This window comes from Heptranchias perlo, chromosome 28 (assembly GCF_035084215.1).
Source record: "Heptranchias perlo isolate sHepPer1 chromosome 28, sHepPer1.hap1, whole genome shotgun sequence".
Taxonomy (NCBI): Eukaryota; Metazoa; Chordata; class Chondrichthyes; order Hexanchiformes; family Hexanchidae; genus Heptranchias; species Heptranchias perlo.
In genome coordinates this window covers 36,052,657-36,068,323 of record NC_090352.1, presented here as the reverse complement: position 1 = coordinate 36,068,323, position 15,667 = coordinate 36,052,657, and the positions used below count along the sequence as shown (strand labels likewise).

Genomic DNA, 15,667 nt, shown 5'->3' with positions numbered 1-15,667 from the left:
AAGAAAAATTGCAACGGACTTGAAATGTACAGTCAAACTAAATGCAATCCACAATTATTTACAGAGTTTGCAAACATCACTCTTATGGGATTCGCCAACACTTACTTAATCCCCATAATAGTTTTTTTAAAATTAAAAGTAAAATTGTTTATAGTTGCGGTTCCAGGCACTCACCTGGCACTATGGTGGTGGGATATTGAAAACTGAAGATTATGCACAGGGGAAATATGATCTTGCTTAGTAAAAAATGCCTTTGGGTGTGACCCAAGCCTGCCTTTAATGGCTGACCTTGTTCTTTAGAGGACTATCAGTGTGGTAACTATGTCAGCACAATGCTGCCCTTGATCTATCTAGGAATGAAAAGATTGACATTTGCCCTAGTATAAATAAAGTTCTCACTTAAAGTTGATCCCCTTCAAAAAAATCCAAATTGCATAGCCTTTATTTCATTTCTGGCCAAAATGTTGGATCCAAAGATATGCATACATCACATCAGTAACCTCAGCATGACATGTACAGCACATAACACATGCTAAAATCATGGATGCATTTCACACACATCTGTAGTTAATTTTTGGTAACAAATCAATGGCAAATTTCAGGGGGCAGGGGGGGGGGGGGGGAGGGGGAGGGGTGGAGGGATTCTCAAATTCAGCAGGAAATGTTCTTTTTAAAACATATTCATCACCCACAAAAAACTCAGGAATATATCAGTGGAAATCAGTTAAAAACTGATTTTAAGGGTCCATATGTGACTGGTGTTCAAGATGATTCCATATTTTCAGCTCCAAAGCAGGACATGAATGTTTAGTCTGATACACAATATATACAATGATGGCATGCAGTATTAGAATATCAGTGTTGTTGACACTGATATTGTAATAAACTCACTTCAATTAGTAGGGTGACAAGGTGCCAGTTGTTTAGAGAAATAAATACATAAATACAGCTCCCCCCACCAGCCTTTCGTTCAAATGTATTCAGAACCTGGCAAGGTCGCTTTTAAGATTCAGTGAAAATCAGTTAGCTACAGTACTTTTTTTTAAAACTTAGTCAAAATGAGTCAGTGTGCACCCAGGCCTTGTCTGTTTTCAGCATAACAGTTTTCAGAACTAAAATAGGTTCTAATAGCAACCTGCCTGAACCTACTTTGAATAAGATCAAGCACACTTAGTACAAGATTCTAAGGGCCTCTACTGCATCAACAGCAAATGGAATGAATGAAGAAAAGTAAAATTTGACAAACAGCACACAAAATAAATTATGGTGGTTTAATAATTAACGAGTCATCGGCTCAAATTCTAGAGAGGCTCATCACTTGAATCCTCCAGCCTTTAATGTTCCATTGACTATTTGTTAACGAGTGTTCTACAATGGCCATATGATAGATGTGATGTGGAGATGCCGGTGATGGACTGGGGTTGACAATTGTAAACAATTTTACAACACCAAGTTATAGTCCAGCAATTTTATTTTAAATTCACAAGCTTTCGGAGGCTTCCTCCTTCGTCAGGTAAATGTTCAGGAGCTCCTTGAAGCCTACGCATTTATACATCACAGAACAATACATGGTGTTTACAGACTGCCCCTGCAACTGCCCGTTGCCAAGGCAATCACCGTGTTCAGACAGAGAGGTGTCACCTGCAGAACCCCCGAATACACATTCAACAAAAAAACAAACAGGAAAAAAAAACAGAGAGGCAGAAACATCCGGAAGGCAGAGAAAGCCAGCAAATGACCCATTATATTAAAAACAGATAACATTTGTTCGCTGGTGGGGTAACGTGTAGCGTGACATGAACCCAAGATCCCGGTTGAGGCCGTCCTCATGGGTGCGGAACTTGGCTATCAATTTCTGCTCGACGATTTTGCGTTGTCGTGTGTCTCGAAGGCCGCCTTGGAGTACGCTTACCCGAAGGTCGGTGGATGAATGTCCATGACTGCTGAAGTGTTCCCCGACTGGGAGGGAACCCTCCTGTTTGGCGATTGTTGCGCGGTGTCCGTTCATCCGTTGTCGCAGCGTCTGCATGGTCTCGCCAATGTACCATGCTCTGGGGCATCCTTTCCTGCAACGTATGAGGTAGACAACATTGGCCGAGTCACAGGAGTATGAACCATGCACCTGGTGGGTGGTGTCCTCTCGTGTGATGGTGGTATCTGTGTCGATGATCTGGCATGTCTTGCAGAGGTTAGTGTGGCAGGGTTGTGTGGTGTCGTGGACGCTGTTCTCTTGAAAGCTAGGTAATTTGCTGCGAACGATGGTCTGTTTGAGGTTGGGTGGCTGTTTAAAGGCGAGTAGTGGAGGTGTGGGGATGGCCATAGCGAGGTGTTTGTCCTCATTGATGACATGTTGAAGGCTGCGGAGAACATGGCGTAGTTTCTCCGCTCCGGGGAAGTACTGGACGACAAAGGGTACTCTGTTGGTTGCGTCCCGTGTTGGTCTCCTGAGGAGGTCTATGCGATTTTTTGCTGTGGCCCGTCGGAACTGTCGATCGATGAGTCGAGCGTCATATCCCGTTCTTACTAGGGCGTCTTTCAGCGTCTGTAGGTGTCCATCGCGTTCCTCCTCGTCTGAGCAGACCCTGTGTATTCGCAGGGCCTGTCCATAGGGGATGGCCTCTTTGACGTGGTTAGGGTGGAAGCTGGAAAAGTGGAGCATCGTGAGGTTGTCCGTGGGCTTGCGGTAGAGTGAGGTGCTGAGGTGCCCGTCTTTGATGGAGATTCGTGTGTCCAAGAAAGAAACTGATTCTGAGGAGTAGTCCATGGTGAGCTTGATGGTGGGATGGAACTTGTTGATGTTATCGTGTAGTCTCTTTAGTGATTCCTTGCCGTGGGTCCATAGAAAGAAAATGTCGTCGATGTATCTGGTGTATAGTGTTGGTTGGAGGTCTTGTGCAGTGAAGAAGTCCTGCTCGAACTTGTGCATGAAAATGTTGGCGTATTGGGGTGCGAATTTGGGACGCAACCAACAGAGTACCCTTTGTCGTCCAGTACTTCCCCGGAGCGGAGAAACTACGCCATGTTCTCCGCAGCCTTCAACATGTCATCAATGAGGACAAACACCTCGCTATGGCCATCCCCACACCTCCACTACTCGCCTTTAAACAGCCACCCAACCTCAAACAGACCATCGTTCGCAGCAAATTACCTAGCTTTCAAGAGAACAGCGTCCACGACACCACACAACTCTGCCACACTAACCTCTGCAAGACATGCCAGATCATCGACACAGATACCACCATCACACGAGAGGACACCACCCACCAGGTGCATGGTTCATACTCCTGTGACTCGGCCAATGTTGTCTACCTCATACGTTGCAGGAAAGGATGCCCCAGAGCATGGTACATTGGCGAGACCATGCAGACGCTGCGACAACGGATGAACGGACACCGCGCAACAATCGCCAAACAGGAGGGTTCCCTCCCAGTCGGGGAACACTTCAGCAGTCATGGACATTCATCCACCGACCTTCGGGTAAGCGTACTCCAAGGCGGCCTTCGAGACACACGACAACGCAAAATCGTCGAGCAGAAATTGATAGCCAAGTTCCGCACCCATGAGGACGGCCTCAACCGGGATCTTGGGTTCATGTCACGCTACACGTTACCCCACCAGCGAACAAATGTTATCTGTTTTTAATATAATGGGTCATTTGCTGGCTTTCTCTGCCTTCCGGATGTTTCTGCCTCTCTCTGTTTTTTTTTCCTGTTTGTTTTTTTGTTGAATGTGTATTCGGGGGTTCTGCAGGTGACACCTCTCTGTCTGAACACGGTGATTGCCTTGGCAACGGGCAGTTGCAGGGGCAGTCTGTAAACACCATGTATTGTTCTGTGATGTATAAATGCGTAGGCTTCAAGGAGCTCCTGAACATTTACCTGACGAAGGAGGAAGCCTCCGAAAGCTTGTGAATTTAAAATAAAATTGCTGGACTATAACTTGGTGTTGTAAAATTGTTTACATATGATAGATGTCTGGGGAGAGATTTCAATTCTGTTCCGCCCACCTACAAGCCAAACTCCAGACATTTAATGGCATAAGTCAGCCTGCCCCCATAAGATGAAAGCAGTGTGAAAATGAGTAACTATGTTAGAGACAGAAAGAAAGAAATTATAGAAACATGAAACAAACTCTGGCGAAGATGGTGTATTTGGTTTCCTTCCACAGTACTTTGTCTTCTACTTTCTCCCTTTCAAAGGCTCCTTGCTAACATACAAATGTCCTCCTATTCAAAAGAACAAGTGGGAAGCAGACTTCACCTAGTGTTGCACTGAGCAGTCTGTGAAAGGCATATTTCAAAGGTGTTGAGATATGAACAGGTTTTGGAGTACCTCAAGAGCTAATAGAACACTTCACCCAGCTGACACATGTCAAAGTACGTGAGTCAAGTCCTCAAAACACTTGTCCAAAATAAATTCATAAAACGTGTTTCCAGGTTACAAACTCCCTCTTCCAAAGAGCGGGCTCTCCTCCTCTCCAGGGAACCAGCCAAATTCTACTTTATCTTCCCATGGTTGAAATCAGGAACACATCCACACGATATCGATGGCTGGATCCCCTGTGTTACTGCATTGTACAAGGAGTTGGGAGTGCCGCCACACTGTGGTACCTTCCTTTCAAACTCTTTTGCAAACAACAGCTTACAAAACCTCATTGAAAACTTGTCAAGTATACCCCAGTCAGTATAATGACATTCCCTTCGACTTCCAGCACACAAGTGCTTGAGGGAAAGATGAGGGTGCCTTGCTCACTAATTTCCTACCATGGATTGAGGATGGATATCAATGACAAATTGCAGGAACCAGAGTCATAGTGAAAGAAATTATAATGAAAGGAGACTTGAAGATTTATATAGTGCTTTATGATGCCTCTCAAATGTCCGAAAGCACTTCACATTGAATTAGTTTGAGGTGCAATAATTTATGTGGGGAAATTATTTTGTGCACAACAAAATCCTACAAACAACAATGAGATAATGGTCAGTTAATCTGCTTTTAGTAGTGTTGGTTGAAGGAGGAATGTTGTTCAGTACACAAGAACTCTCCTGCTCTTCAAGTGGAGTCATGGTCTCTTTTACATGCATCTGAACAAGCATATGGGGCTCGGGGTAATATCTCATTCAAAAGATAGCATCTCCATCAATGCAGCACTCCCCCAGTACTGCACTAGAGTGTCAGCTTAGATTGTACTCAAGTCCTGAATGGGGCTTGAACTCACAACCTTCTATCTCTGGCATCAACTTTAGCTAGTTGACAATAATGATCACACTTGAGGGATCAAATTTTTGATTTCAAATGCATTCATTTGGACATGAACAGAAAAGACTCAAAGATCCAATACTTGTCACTCAAAATCTGAAATGTTGAGTCAGATTTCTGGCAACAGTGTAGCTCTATTGTTGCTGCTTACAACGAATCTCATCTTTCCTCTACCTGCTAGTGTCTGATACAGTTTCAGACAATTAAGGAGAGTGCAAAATTATGAGCTCCTGCCTTATGGGTGGGTATATGCACCATACTGTGGTTCTGAGCCACAGAGTACTCAGGTCCAAGTTTGCTCTATGGTCTATGCGGAGTTAACGGATCTTAGTGGAGCTGACAGACATTAAATCTCATCCCACATAGAACAGAGAAGGAAAATAAAAGAGTCAGCCAAGGTTTCTACCCTCCCTGATTAAGAGAAACAAATACACACACTTGGTCAGGAACAGGCTCAGTTGTGGCAGCCACCATAGATAAATAGCCTGTCAACGCCCACCGTTTAGAGTCATACATGAAGAATGTCCACTTAGGCAATGTACTGGAGGCTGCTGCTATTGATGCAGCTGTAGTCCACAAGTCAGCACCAGCAGGAGAGGAGGAGAGAAAAATTGGGTAAACGTAATATTTTTTCCTTCCTCTGTTTTCTACCCTCCTCTCAAAGGCATTGGTCCTTTCTGTAGTACCTAACCCAAGTGGCCATTCTTTGTGTTTGAGCTGAGACACAGAATGTCAGATGTGCATTTGATCACAAGGGGAAGCATCACAGACAAGACTGATCCCCGTCTTCAACAGCTTTCCACATGCAGGCATTTCTAGCAGGGCTTGCTGCATAGCAATCAAAGGCAGGAAATCTGGCTGATCTCCCGTGCCTTACACAGGGCACGGAGCACAATTGTAGTGTCTCCACCACATCTCCAGCTGAGGTCACTGTATACAAAGGGAGCAAACCTGGAGATTTGATTAAGGTACCGTGTAGAAGAGCCATACAGAGCAGCCCTAAAATTCTTCAAGGTTAAAGCCCAGTAGATGTTGTTCATCATCACACTCTGATGCAAGATTCAAATAAAATTGACAAATAATTTAGATGATGGAAGTCTTACCCACATGCAGGCCTCCAGCCTGACTTTGGAGATAATGGCCCACAGAGAAATCGTCGCTTCCAACTTCTCATCAGGACAGATGATTTTATCTGGGTAGGGTGGTTCCGGGAAATTCACAGAGTTACATTCATAAGCAGCCAATGTCACTGAAGCGATGTGTGGACCCTGCAGATAATGCATTAGAAATAAAGTTTCGTTACTCAGGAACTGAGCTCCTATCTATTACTTTGAGTTTCTATGACCTGCTAACCTTCACCAACTATCTTCTTTGAAGTAAATGGTTGAGAAAACTGATCACCCTTTTAGAATGGTTAGATGTTTTACCTCAGGAGGGATCCATAGAGCACAACAAATCCATGGGACTTGTCTCAAGCAAGTTTCTGATTTCAGTCGGGCCATCACTAGTGAGTGGTGATGGCCCGAGAGGTGAGTGGTAGAGATGGGGGGAAAAAAAAGAGAGCATGCATACCTAACCCAAGCAGCACGATGGGGAGAATGAGAGTGCATAAAATAGTTTCACATTCATTCCTATTATATAAAATTCCAAATCCAAGCATATAATGATCCTCAATTATATATATATTTTTTAAAATGCTCAACATACGAGACTATATTCATTGCCAAGATTCCTCCTAGAGACAGAAGCATATTTAGAAATAAATCATTCTGCAAAATATAGGTTCTTGGTTAATCATTTTCTGTTTAGCTTGATCTACTCAACGCAGTTATAAATGAGCAGCAATACATGGGGATCCCCTCGCCCCTATTTTTTGGCAACTTATACATTTTTCATAATTCAAGCTTTACTTGTAAAAAAGCCACTTCACTAAATAAAAGGTTACTTTTGGAGGAAGCTGTAAAAAGACCGAGCAAATAAACTTGCATTTAAGTAACATTATTATATCCTTAGAACGTCCCAAATCAATGGATTTTTAGAAGAAGTTCAATCATTAGGCAAACGCAGTCAATTTGCGCATGTGATCCACAAACAGCAAATAGGTGAATGTTTTTTGATAGTATTGTCTGAAGGAGGAATGTTGGCCAGCACACTGGAAGAAGTCCCTGCTCTTCAAACAGTGACATGGCATCTTTTACATCCACTTGAGTAGGCAGACAGGACCTCTCTATGCCTTACCGGAGGATAGCACCTCTGTCAATGCAGCACCTCCCCAGCATTGCACTAGAGTGTCAGCCTAGATTATGTGCTCAAGTCCTGTAATGGGGCTTGTACCCAGAACCTTTTGACTCAGCGAGGAGTGCTGCCAACTTAGCCAAGCTCACACAATGACCACATACTTGAGGGAATTGAACTCAAGATTTCAAATGCACTCAATTGTACATTAACAGACAAGACTCAAAGACCCAGTATTTATCATTGGAAAGATTAAAAGTTAACAGTGTTTAACCCTGTGAATGCTGCCCCCAACAAGGATTTCTCATATATGCCTGAATTTGTGTTGAAAGCAATGCTGGTATTAATGTTCACATTTCAAAAAGAACTACAGTCTAAATTAGATGCTTAAGTCCATAGTGGGGTTTGAACCCAGTCTTTGTTTCAGGCAAGTGCTACAAACGGAGTCAAGTTGTGAGAAACTAACAAGTTCATGATCTGATTGGAGGAAGTCAACTTTCAAGAATGCGCGCTACCCACAGCACAGGAATTTGTCCAACTACACTGGGATTGAAGTGCATTACTTTGAACAAGATCAGAGCTGAAGAACAAGACAAGACAAAACCCATCACCAAACCCATTGCAAGCATGCTTCTCAAAAGCCAATAACTATGTAGCATTAAGCACAGTCATGAGATCATTGCAAGAGCTGCGTGGGAGAAACTTAATCCACTTTTATACTGTACTAGTGCCACCAGCTCCCAATGCACACGTTTCATGCTGCCAGTGGCACCAAAGACAGAGCTACCAGTTTCTCCAAGGCAGGCTGCAATAAAGTCCTGGTTTTTAACCAATATTCAGAGCTGAGTTCAATATACTCGCCAAATCCCATTCAGTACATCAGCAACCTGATGTGATGGAATATAATGTCAAAACTTCAGGGTGAACGTCTTCATCATTGTGTACTGGATAGATTACTGACATTATGTCAGCACTTTGTGCACACACATTGGCTAGACACAAGCAGTCAAATATGGGGATTCCAATCGACAGAGCTTGGTTTCCCTCAATGCAGGACAGCGACTAAACTGTGCCACTCTCCCTCGACTCAGACTAAAGAGACCAAGTTTAAAGCAGCTTTGGGGAAGCTCAGAGATGGGTTGCCAAAGCTAGCAATAATGACAACTTAGTAGCCCCCCAAAAAAATATAGTTGCTGGGACGTTCATTCACAACCAGTACCCACAAGGGGGCCTTATTTCAGCCTTGCCACCTAAGGGAGTTGGCATAATTCTATGTATCCCACTTCCCCACACACCACACACACGGTGGCTTAAAGAGCAAGCCACCTTGTGCTACTTTCATGCATCTCCTAGCAGCCAACTCGAGTGGCACTTGTAGAGCCGTTGAAACAGGTCACTTGTCCACCACTCTCAATCTGGGTACAATCCACATCAAGTGCAGGACAACTTATTTCAAAGAATATTTCTTCTCCATCAATCCCCATTTAGTTTTACTTGCAGGGTTTTGGATAAGATAGACAAAATATTTTACTTCTCCTGCATTCCCTTTAACCAAGCATCAAAATTGTCTATCAGGGAGGGCAGACATTAACACATGGAACCAGAACAGTGGTCAACCACATCATCTCCCTGCTTAGAATTTTCCTCTGGACAGCTCAATCATCTCCTCAATGCCAGAAATCCCACATTTTTCCTCCTTTGGAAAAAAAAATGTAATCAATGTTTACATTTTAGATTGGTTAGATCATTCATTGGCAGTTTTTAAAGAGACAAACATTTTTCTCGTCAAGGACGGTTCCAAAGCCCCAGGCACTCACGGCTCTTATACTTCTGTCTGGAACAAGTCTGAAGATTATACATGACAAGTTGTTTTTGTGGAAATGTAATTAAACTTGTGAACTGCAGTTTGTTAAAAGAGCTATGTATCATTTACAGAACCGATGTATGTAAAAGGGAATATTAAGACTTACGTGCTACAAATTTCTACAAACTGTAGAAACTTACCCACAATTGTTGCATCAAATGTACCAATTCGAATGGTGGCCTTCTCCCTTTAGTTCCCCCCCTCCTCCATAAAAATAAACCCAGAATGGTTTCAATTCAAAAGGAAAAGTATGCTATGCCAAACTTCTACGTTGATGTGTTAGTTTGCTCAGGTGGTAGTACTTTTGCCCCGTAGTCAGAAGACTGTGGGCTCAAGCCCCACTTTAGGTTGAGCAAATAAACTAAGCTGACACACCATTACAGTCCTGGGGGCATGCTTCATATTTGGAGGTGCATCCTTCAATAAGATGTTAAAACAAAGTCCTAACTGCTTGTTCTGATGCTTCAGATGTTAGTTAAGGATCCCACAACAACGTCTGAAGCGAAACAGTGACATTTCCTGGTGTCCCGAGTAACATTTCATCCTCAATGAGCATGACCAAAAACAGATCAATTAGGTATTGATTTAATTGGTGTTTGTGAGACCACACTATACATAAAATGCCTGCCTTGCTGGTCTACAAACCTTTTAGTTGAAGAGTTCATTATATGAAAAATTTGATAAGGGACATTAAAGTTTTTTTCTTTCTCCTTCTCTGGGGCATCCCTCTACATTTGCGCACCCAAGGTCACAATTACTCCAAGAGATTGAAAATCATTCACAGCTTCTAGCATTGCAAAAAACTAAGAATTTGAAACTCTGGACCCAAATTTTAATAAGTCCCACCCATTGTTTTCAGGATAACACATTATTGACAGACTGTACTGAAATAAATTTGCACAGTACTATATCAGAAGCAGCTCTTAAAAAGCTTATAGTCACCCCTTGTTAAATACATCAAAAGTCCACGAGCCTGAACCCCAAGATCACTTGTTCAGAGGATCAAAGTGAAAACAATCAGTATACAACATTCAATTGTTATAAAATTGGCTCAAGAGCTCCACTAATCCCTGGGTATAAATGAAGTACACGCAAGAGGCAGCCGACTTTAATTTATAACAGATGGATAATCATATTTCACTTATATTTGCACTGTGGAAACTGTTAGATCAACCAAAAACAGACATTATAAACAAAACAGGCCACATGTTTTGTGGTTTACCATCAAGTCATTGGCAGAAGCTTAACTCTTCACAACACAGTATTCAGGGTTTAAGAACTTAGCTATTTTGCAGTTTGACAGAAATTATATCACTATATTTTTCATTTCTTTAAAAACAATCATTTCAACATCTGGATTTCTTCTTTTAAGCTGGGATGGTGGGGGGTGGAAGGAGGAGAAAAAAGACAAAATGTACTCAAGAGAATCCAACTTTTCCAAAAAGGATGATGTGCAAGAAAAAGCCACATGATCCAATATGATTTATTCCATTGTTTATGAACTTCAATGATTAAGCAATCCACAGCCTTTGGGACCATAGGTTAGCATGAAATGGATGTGCTGAAATCACTATGTTGTTTTGTCTCTTGGCTTCTCCCTCCTCCACCCATGGGAGTCATGATAGTTGTCTTTTTCCCTTCCTCCATCCTCAGGATAGAGGATATTCCAGTCACTGATTCCCCAACTAAAGCTACGACTGCTGTTCTTCCTTGCCTCCTCTGAGGTCCGAAAGGGCTCTTGGGGTCTGGATTTTTATTCAAACTTGTAAAAATCCAATTCTGGTGGCAACAGGTTGGGCAAGCATGGGAGTGTACTAAAGACCATCATAGGGAATTTCACAGGCTTTTCTAGATATAGCTTTGGACCCAAGCAACACAGAAGCTTTGCTATTTCACAAAGCCATGACCGATGATGGATAAAACTGATCCTTATCTGAACACATCACATTCCTCATCGGAAACTTCTTTAAACATTTGCCAACATGCTGGGAATATGTCTTTGAATAGCAGGCCATGTACCACAGTACTGCAAGGTGACAAAAGCACTTCTCACAAAAGAAGGGAGAAAATCTTTCAGTTGCCATCTCAACTTACAAATCTTACAGAAGACAAAGGCCTCTAACTTGCTCTTCCGCAATGAGTAGCAGGCCCCTCTTCCCACAGACTGACTCATTCTGTACTTATTCCTGTGGTCAACAAACCTCTACAGCTGCAGAAAGTAGCACCCACCCCACCTCCTGAGAACAGGAAGATTATTCCAAATAGAGATAAAGTACCGACCACAACTAAACTACAGACTAATCTGAACAGAGCACCTCTCAATCATGGGTCAGAAACCAGTCAAAACTTTCGTCTCCATTTTATCGTAATGATGTACAACAAAAGATCTTTTAAAAAATGAATGTGTTTCTATGAGGCATTCAGATAAGTATCTAGACAATAGTCATAACAAGGTACGCATCTAGGTTTCATGATGTAGGTGCTACAAGTGGGGTTATAAGCAGCTGTTGAACATTAAAAAGTTACACATTTTTAAAAATTTAATTTTTTTCTCAAATATCTAAACTCTGCTCTTTAAAAAGCACTCCCTTTAAAGGACTAAGAGTTGCAGGGGGTTTGACTCTGACCTTTCTCTTCTGGTACCTGGATTCAAATACAATTCAGGCTGATGGAAGAAAAGTTGTGTGCGTGCTGGCTGCAATGGTCTCAAGTCAGGAGTGTCCAAGATTTTTGTCTTTGTGGGTCAGTGAGTATCATGGAACCTTGTGGACCATGTATACGAAGTTTAAATCCATGATTCCATTAATCTGCATATATCTCAAACTACTGGTACTAATAGATCTTGGGGGTCTGACTTAATGTTTATCCACCAATGAGGCAATAGTGTTGTTAACTGAAATCTGTCAGCGACTTCAGAACAGGAATAGGAGTAGGCCATCAGCCATCCCAGCCTATTCCGCGGTTCTAATAGATCATAACTGATCTGTACCTCAACTCCACTTACTTGCCGTTCTCCATATCCCTTGATGCCCTTACCTAAAAAAGATCAGTCTTGAAAATTTATATTGACCCAGCATTGACAGCTTTTGGAAAAAAAAAAGAGTTCCAGATTTCCACTACCCTCTGAAAATGCTTCCTGATTTCACCCTTAAATGGCCTACCTCTAATTTTAAAGAGTGCCCCCTTGTTCTGGATTTCCCCACCAGAGGAAATAGTTTCTCTGTAATTACTCTATTGAATCCCTTTATCATTTTAACGCCTCGATTAGATTACCCTTCAACCTTCTAAACTCAAGGTAATATAAACCAAGTTTATGCAACCTGGCCTCATAAATTTAACCCTTTAAGCCCCAGTATCATTCTAGTGAGTCTGCACTGTACCCCCTTCCAAGGCCAATATATCTTTCGTGAGGTATGGCGCCCAAAACTGAACGCAGTACTCCAGATGGCGTCTGACTAAGGGTCTGTACAACTGAAGCATCCCTTCCTCACATTTGCATTCCAACCCCCTTGAGATAAAGGCTAACATTCCATTAGCCTTTCTGATTGCTTTTTGAACCTGTACATTAGCTTTTAGAGTAGTGTGCGTGCATGGACACCTAGATCCCTTTCATCCTTCACATCTCCCAGTCTTTCCCCATTATGAAAATATTCCGATTTGTCTTTCTTGGATCCAGTGGATAATCTCTCACTTCCCCGCATTGAACTTTATCTGCCATAGTTTTGCCCACTTACTTGATCTGTCTATTTCCCTTTTTAATTTCCTGCTCCAATCTACACAACTTACTGTGCCTCCTAACTTAGTGTCATCTGCAAACTTGATATACACTATCCTGTACATTTCTCTAGGAACACCATTTGTCACATGCAGCCAATCAGAGAACGTTTCCTTTATCTCTACTGTCTCCTACGACCCAACCAATTATTAACCTATGTCACAAGATTACCTCCAATTCTGTGCGCTTTCACTTTCGATAATCTCTGGTGTAGAATCTTATCAAATGCCTTCTGAAAGTAAATAGAGACAACATCCATAGACACTCCCATATCCACCATGCCACTGACCACCACCCCCCCCTCAAAAATGTCAATGATTAGTCAGACATGACCAATCTTTCCCAAATCCATGCTGACTATCTGATCAGCTCATACCTTTCCAAGTGCTCTGTCCCAGTTAGATTCCAGTAACTTCCCCATAAGGATGTGAGGCAAGCTATTAAATTGGGTAGAGAGAGATCAGATGAAATGCAATGTAGAGAAATGAGAGGTAATGCATTTTGGGAGGAAGGATAAATAGTGATCATGTGTGCTAAGTGGTAAAACCTTAAGAGGAATAGAGGAACAAACAAACAAACATAGGGGTCCCAATACAATGGTAGGACAGATTGAAGAAGCGGTAAATAAAGTGCATGGATTCCTAGGTTTTATAAACAGGATCATAGGGTATAAAAGCAAAGAGGTAAAACTAGCCCTATATTAATCATCTGTTAGGCTGCAGTTAGAATATTGGGCACCTTACTTAAGGAAGAATTTTTTAAAAAAAAATTAATTCATGGGATATGGGTGCCGCTGGCAAGGCCAGCATTTATTACCCATCCCTAATTGCCCTCGAGAAGGTGGTGGTGAGCTGCCTTCTTGAACCGCTGCAGTCCATATGGTGAAGGTACTCCCACAGTGCTGTTAGGTAGGGAGTTCCAGGATTTTGACCCAGCAATGAAGGAACGGCGATATATTTCCAAGTCGGGATGGTGTGTGACTTAGAGGCCAACGTGCAGATGGTGTTGTTCCCATGTGCCTGCTGCTCTTGTCCTTCTAGGTGGTAGAGGTCGCGGGTTTGGGAGGTGCTGTCGAAGAAGCCTTGCCGAGTTACTGCAGTGCATCCTGTGGATGGTACACACTGCAGCCACAGTGTGCTGGTGGTGAAGGGAGTGAATGTTTAGGGTGGTGGATGGGGTGCCAATCAAGCAGGCTGCTTTGTCCTGGAAGGTGTCAAGCTTCTTGAGTGCTGTTGGAGCTGCACTCATCCAGGCAAGTGGAGAGTATTCGATCACACTCCTGACTTGTGCCTTGTAGATGGTGGAAAGGCTTTGGGGAGTCAGGTGGTGAGTGACTCGCCGCAGAATACCCAGCCTCTGACCTGCTCTTGTAGCCACAGTATTTATATGGCTGGTCCGGTTAAGTTTCTGGTCAATGGTGACCCCCAGGATGTTTATGGTGAGGGATTCAGCGATGGTAATGCCGTTGAATGTCAAGGGGAAGTGGTTAGACTCTCTCTTGTTGGAGATTGTCATTGCCTGGCACGAATTCTACTTGCCATACAGATATTGTCCAAGTCTTGCTTGCATGCGGGCATGGACTGCTTCATTATTTGAGGGGTTGCGAATGGAACTGAACACTGCAATCATCAGCGAACATCCCCACTTCTGACCTTATGATGGAGGGAAGGTCATTGATGAAGCAGCTGAAGATGGTCGGGCCTAGGTCACTGCCCTGAGGAACTCCTGCAGCAATGTCCTGGGCCTGAGATATTTGGCCTCCAACAACCACTATCATCTCCCTTTGCGCTAGGTACAACTCGAGCCACTGGAGAGTTTTCCCTGATTCCCACTGACTTCAATTTTACTAGGGCTCCTTGATGCCACACTCGGTCAAATGATGCCTTGATGTCAAGGGCAGTCACTCTCACCTCACCTCTGGCATTCAGCTCTTTGGTCCACATTTGGACAAGGCTATAATGAGGTCTGAAGCAGAGTGGTCCTGGCGGGTTATTGGTGAGTAAGTGCCGCTTGATAGCACTGTTGACGACACCTTCCATCACTTTGCTTATGATTGAGAGCAGGGGCGGTAATTGGCCGGATTGGATTTGTCCTGCTTTTTGTGAACAGGACATACCTGGGCAATTTTCCACTTTGTCGGGTAGATGTAGGGAGTTTATTCTGCATTTAACTATGCTATATCTGGGGAGAGGTGTCAAGCTATGTCCTATAGGGGTCAATGCTTGGACCTCTTGTTTCACATAAGTGACAGATATTAAATATAAAAGATGACAATAAAAGAGAGGGAGGAAGGGAGCTCAAGATTTCCAGAATTATTTGGATGAATTATGCAATTGCACCAACAAATTGACAAATGTAAAGTATTACCTGTTGGTTAGAAAACTTCGGGATGAAATGAATTGTACAAAATTAACACGGGAAGACTTAGAGAACCTGGGAGTAAAAAAAAAATAAAATAATGAAATGCTGGGTATATAGCCAGAACAATGGAATACAAGTCTGCAGAGGTTACACTAATGCTTTGCAGTGCACTAG

General features: G+C 42.8%; 1 protein-coding gene across 4 annotated transcripts in view; it reads right to left on the bottom strand.

The window, feature by feature from the left end:
- vmp1 (vacuole membrane protein 1) overlaps positions 1-15,667 on the bottom strand; it is a 150,159-nt gene that overhangs the window by 64,864 nt on the left and 69,628 nt on the right. For all 4 annotated transcript variants that reach the window (XM_068008484.1, XM_068008481.1, XM_068008482.1 and 1 more), the window contains exon 6: positions 6,362-6,526. In XM_068008484.1, coding sequence (XP_067864585.1) covers positions 6,362-6,526 — 165 coding nt within the window. The remainder of the gene's footprint in view (positions 1-6,361; positions 6,527-15,667) is intronic.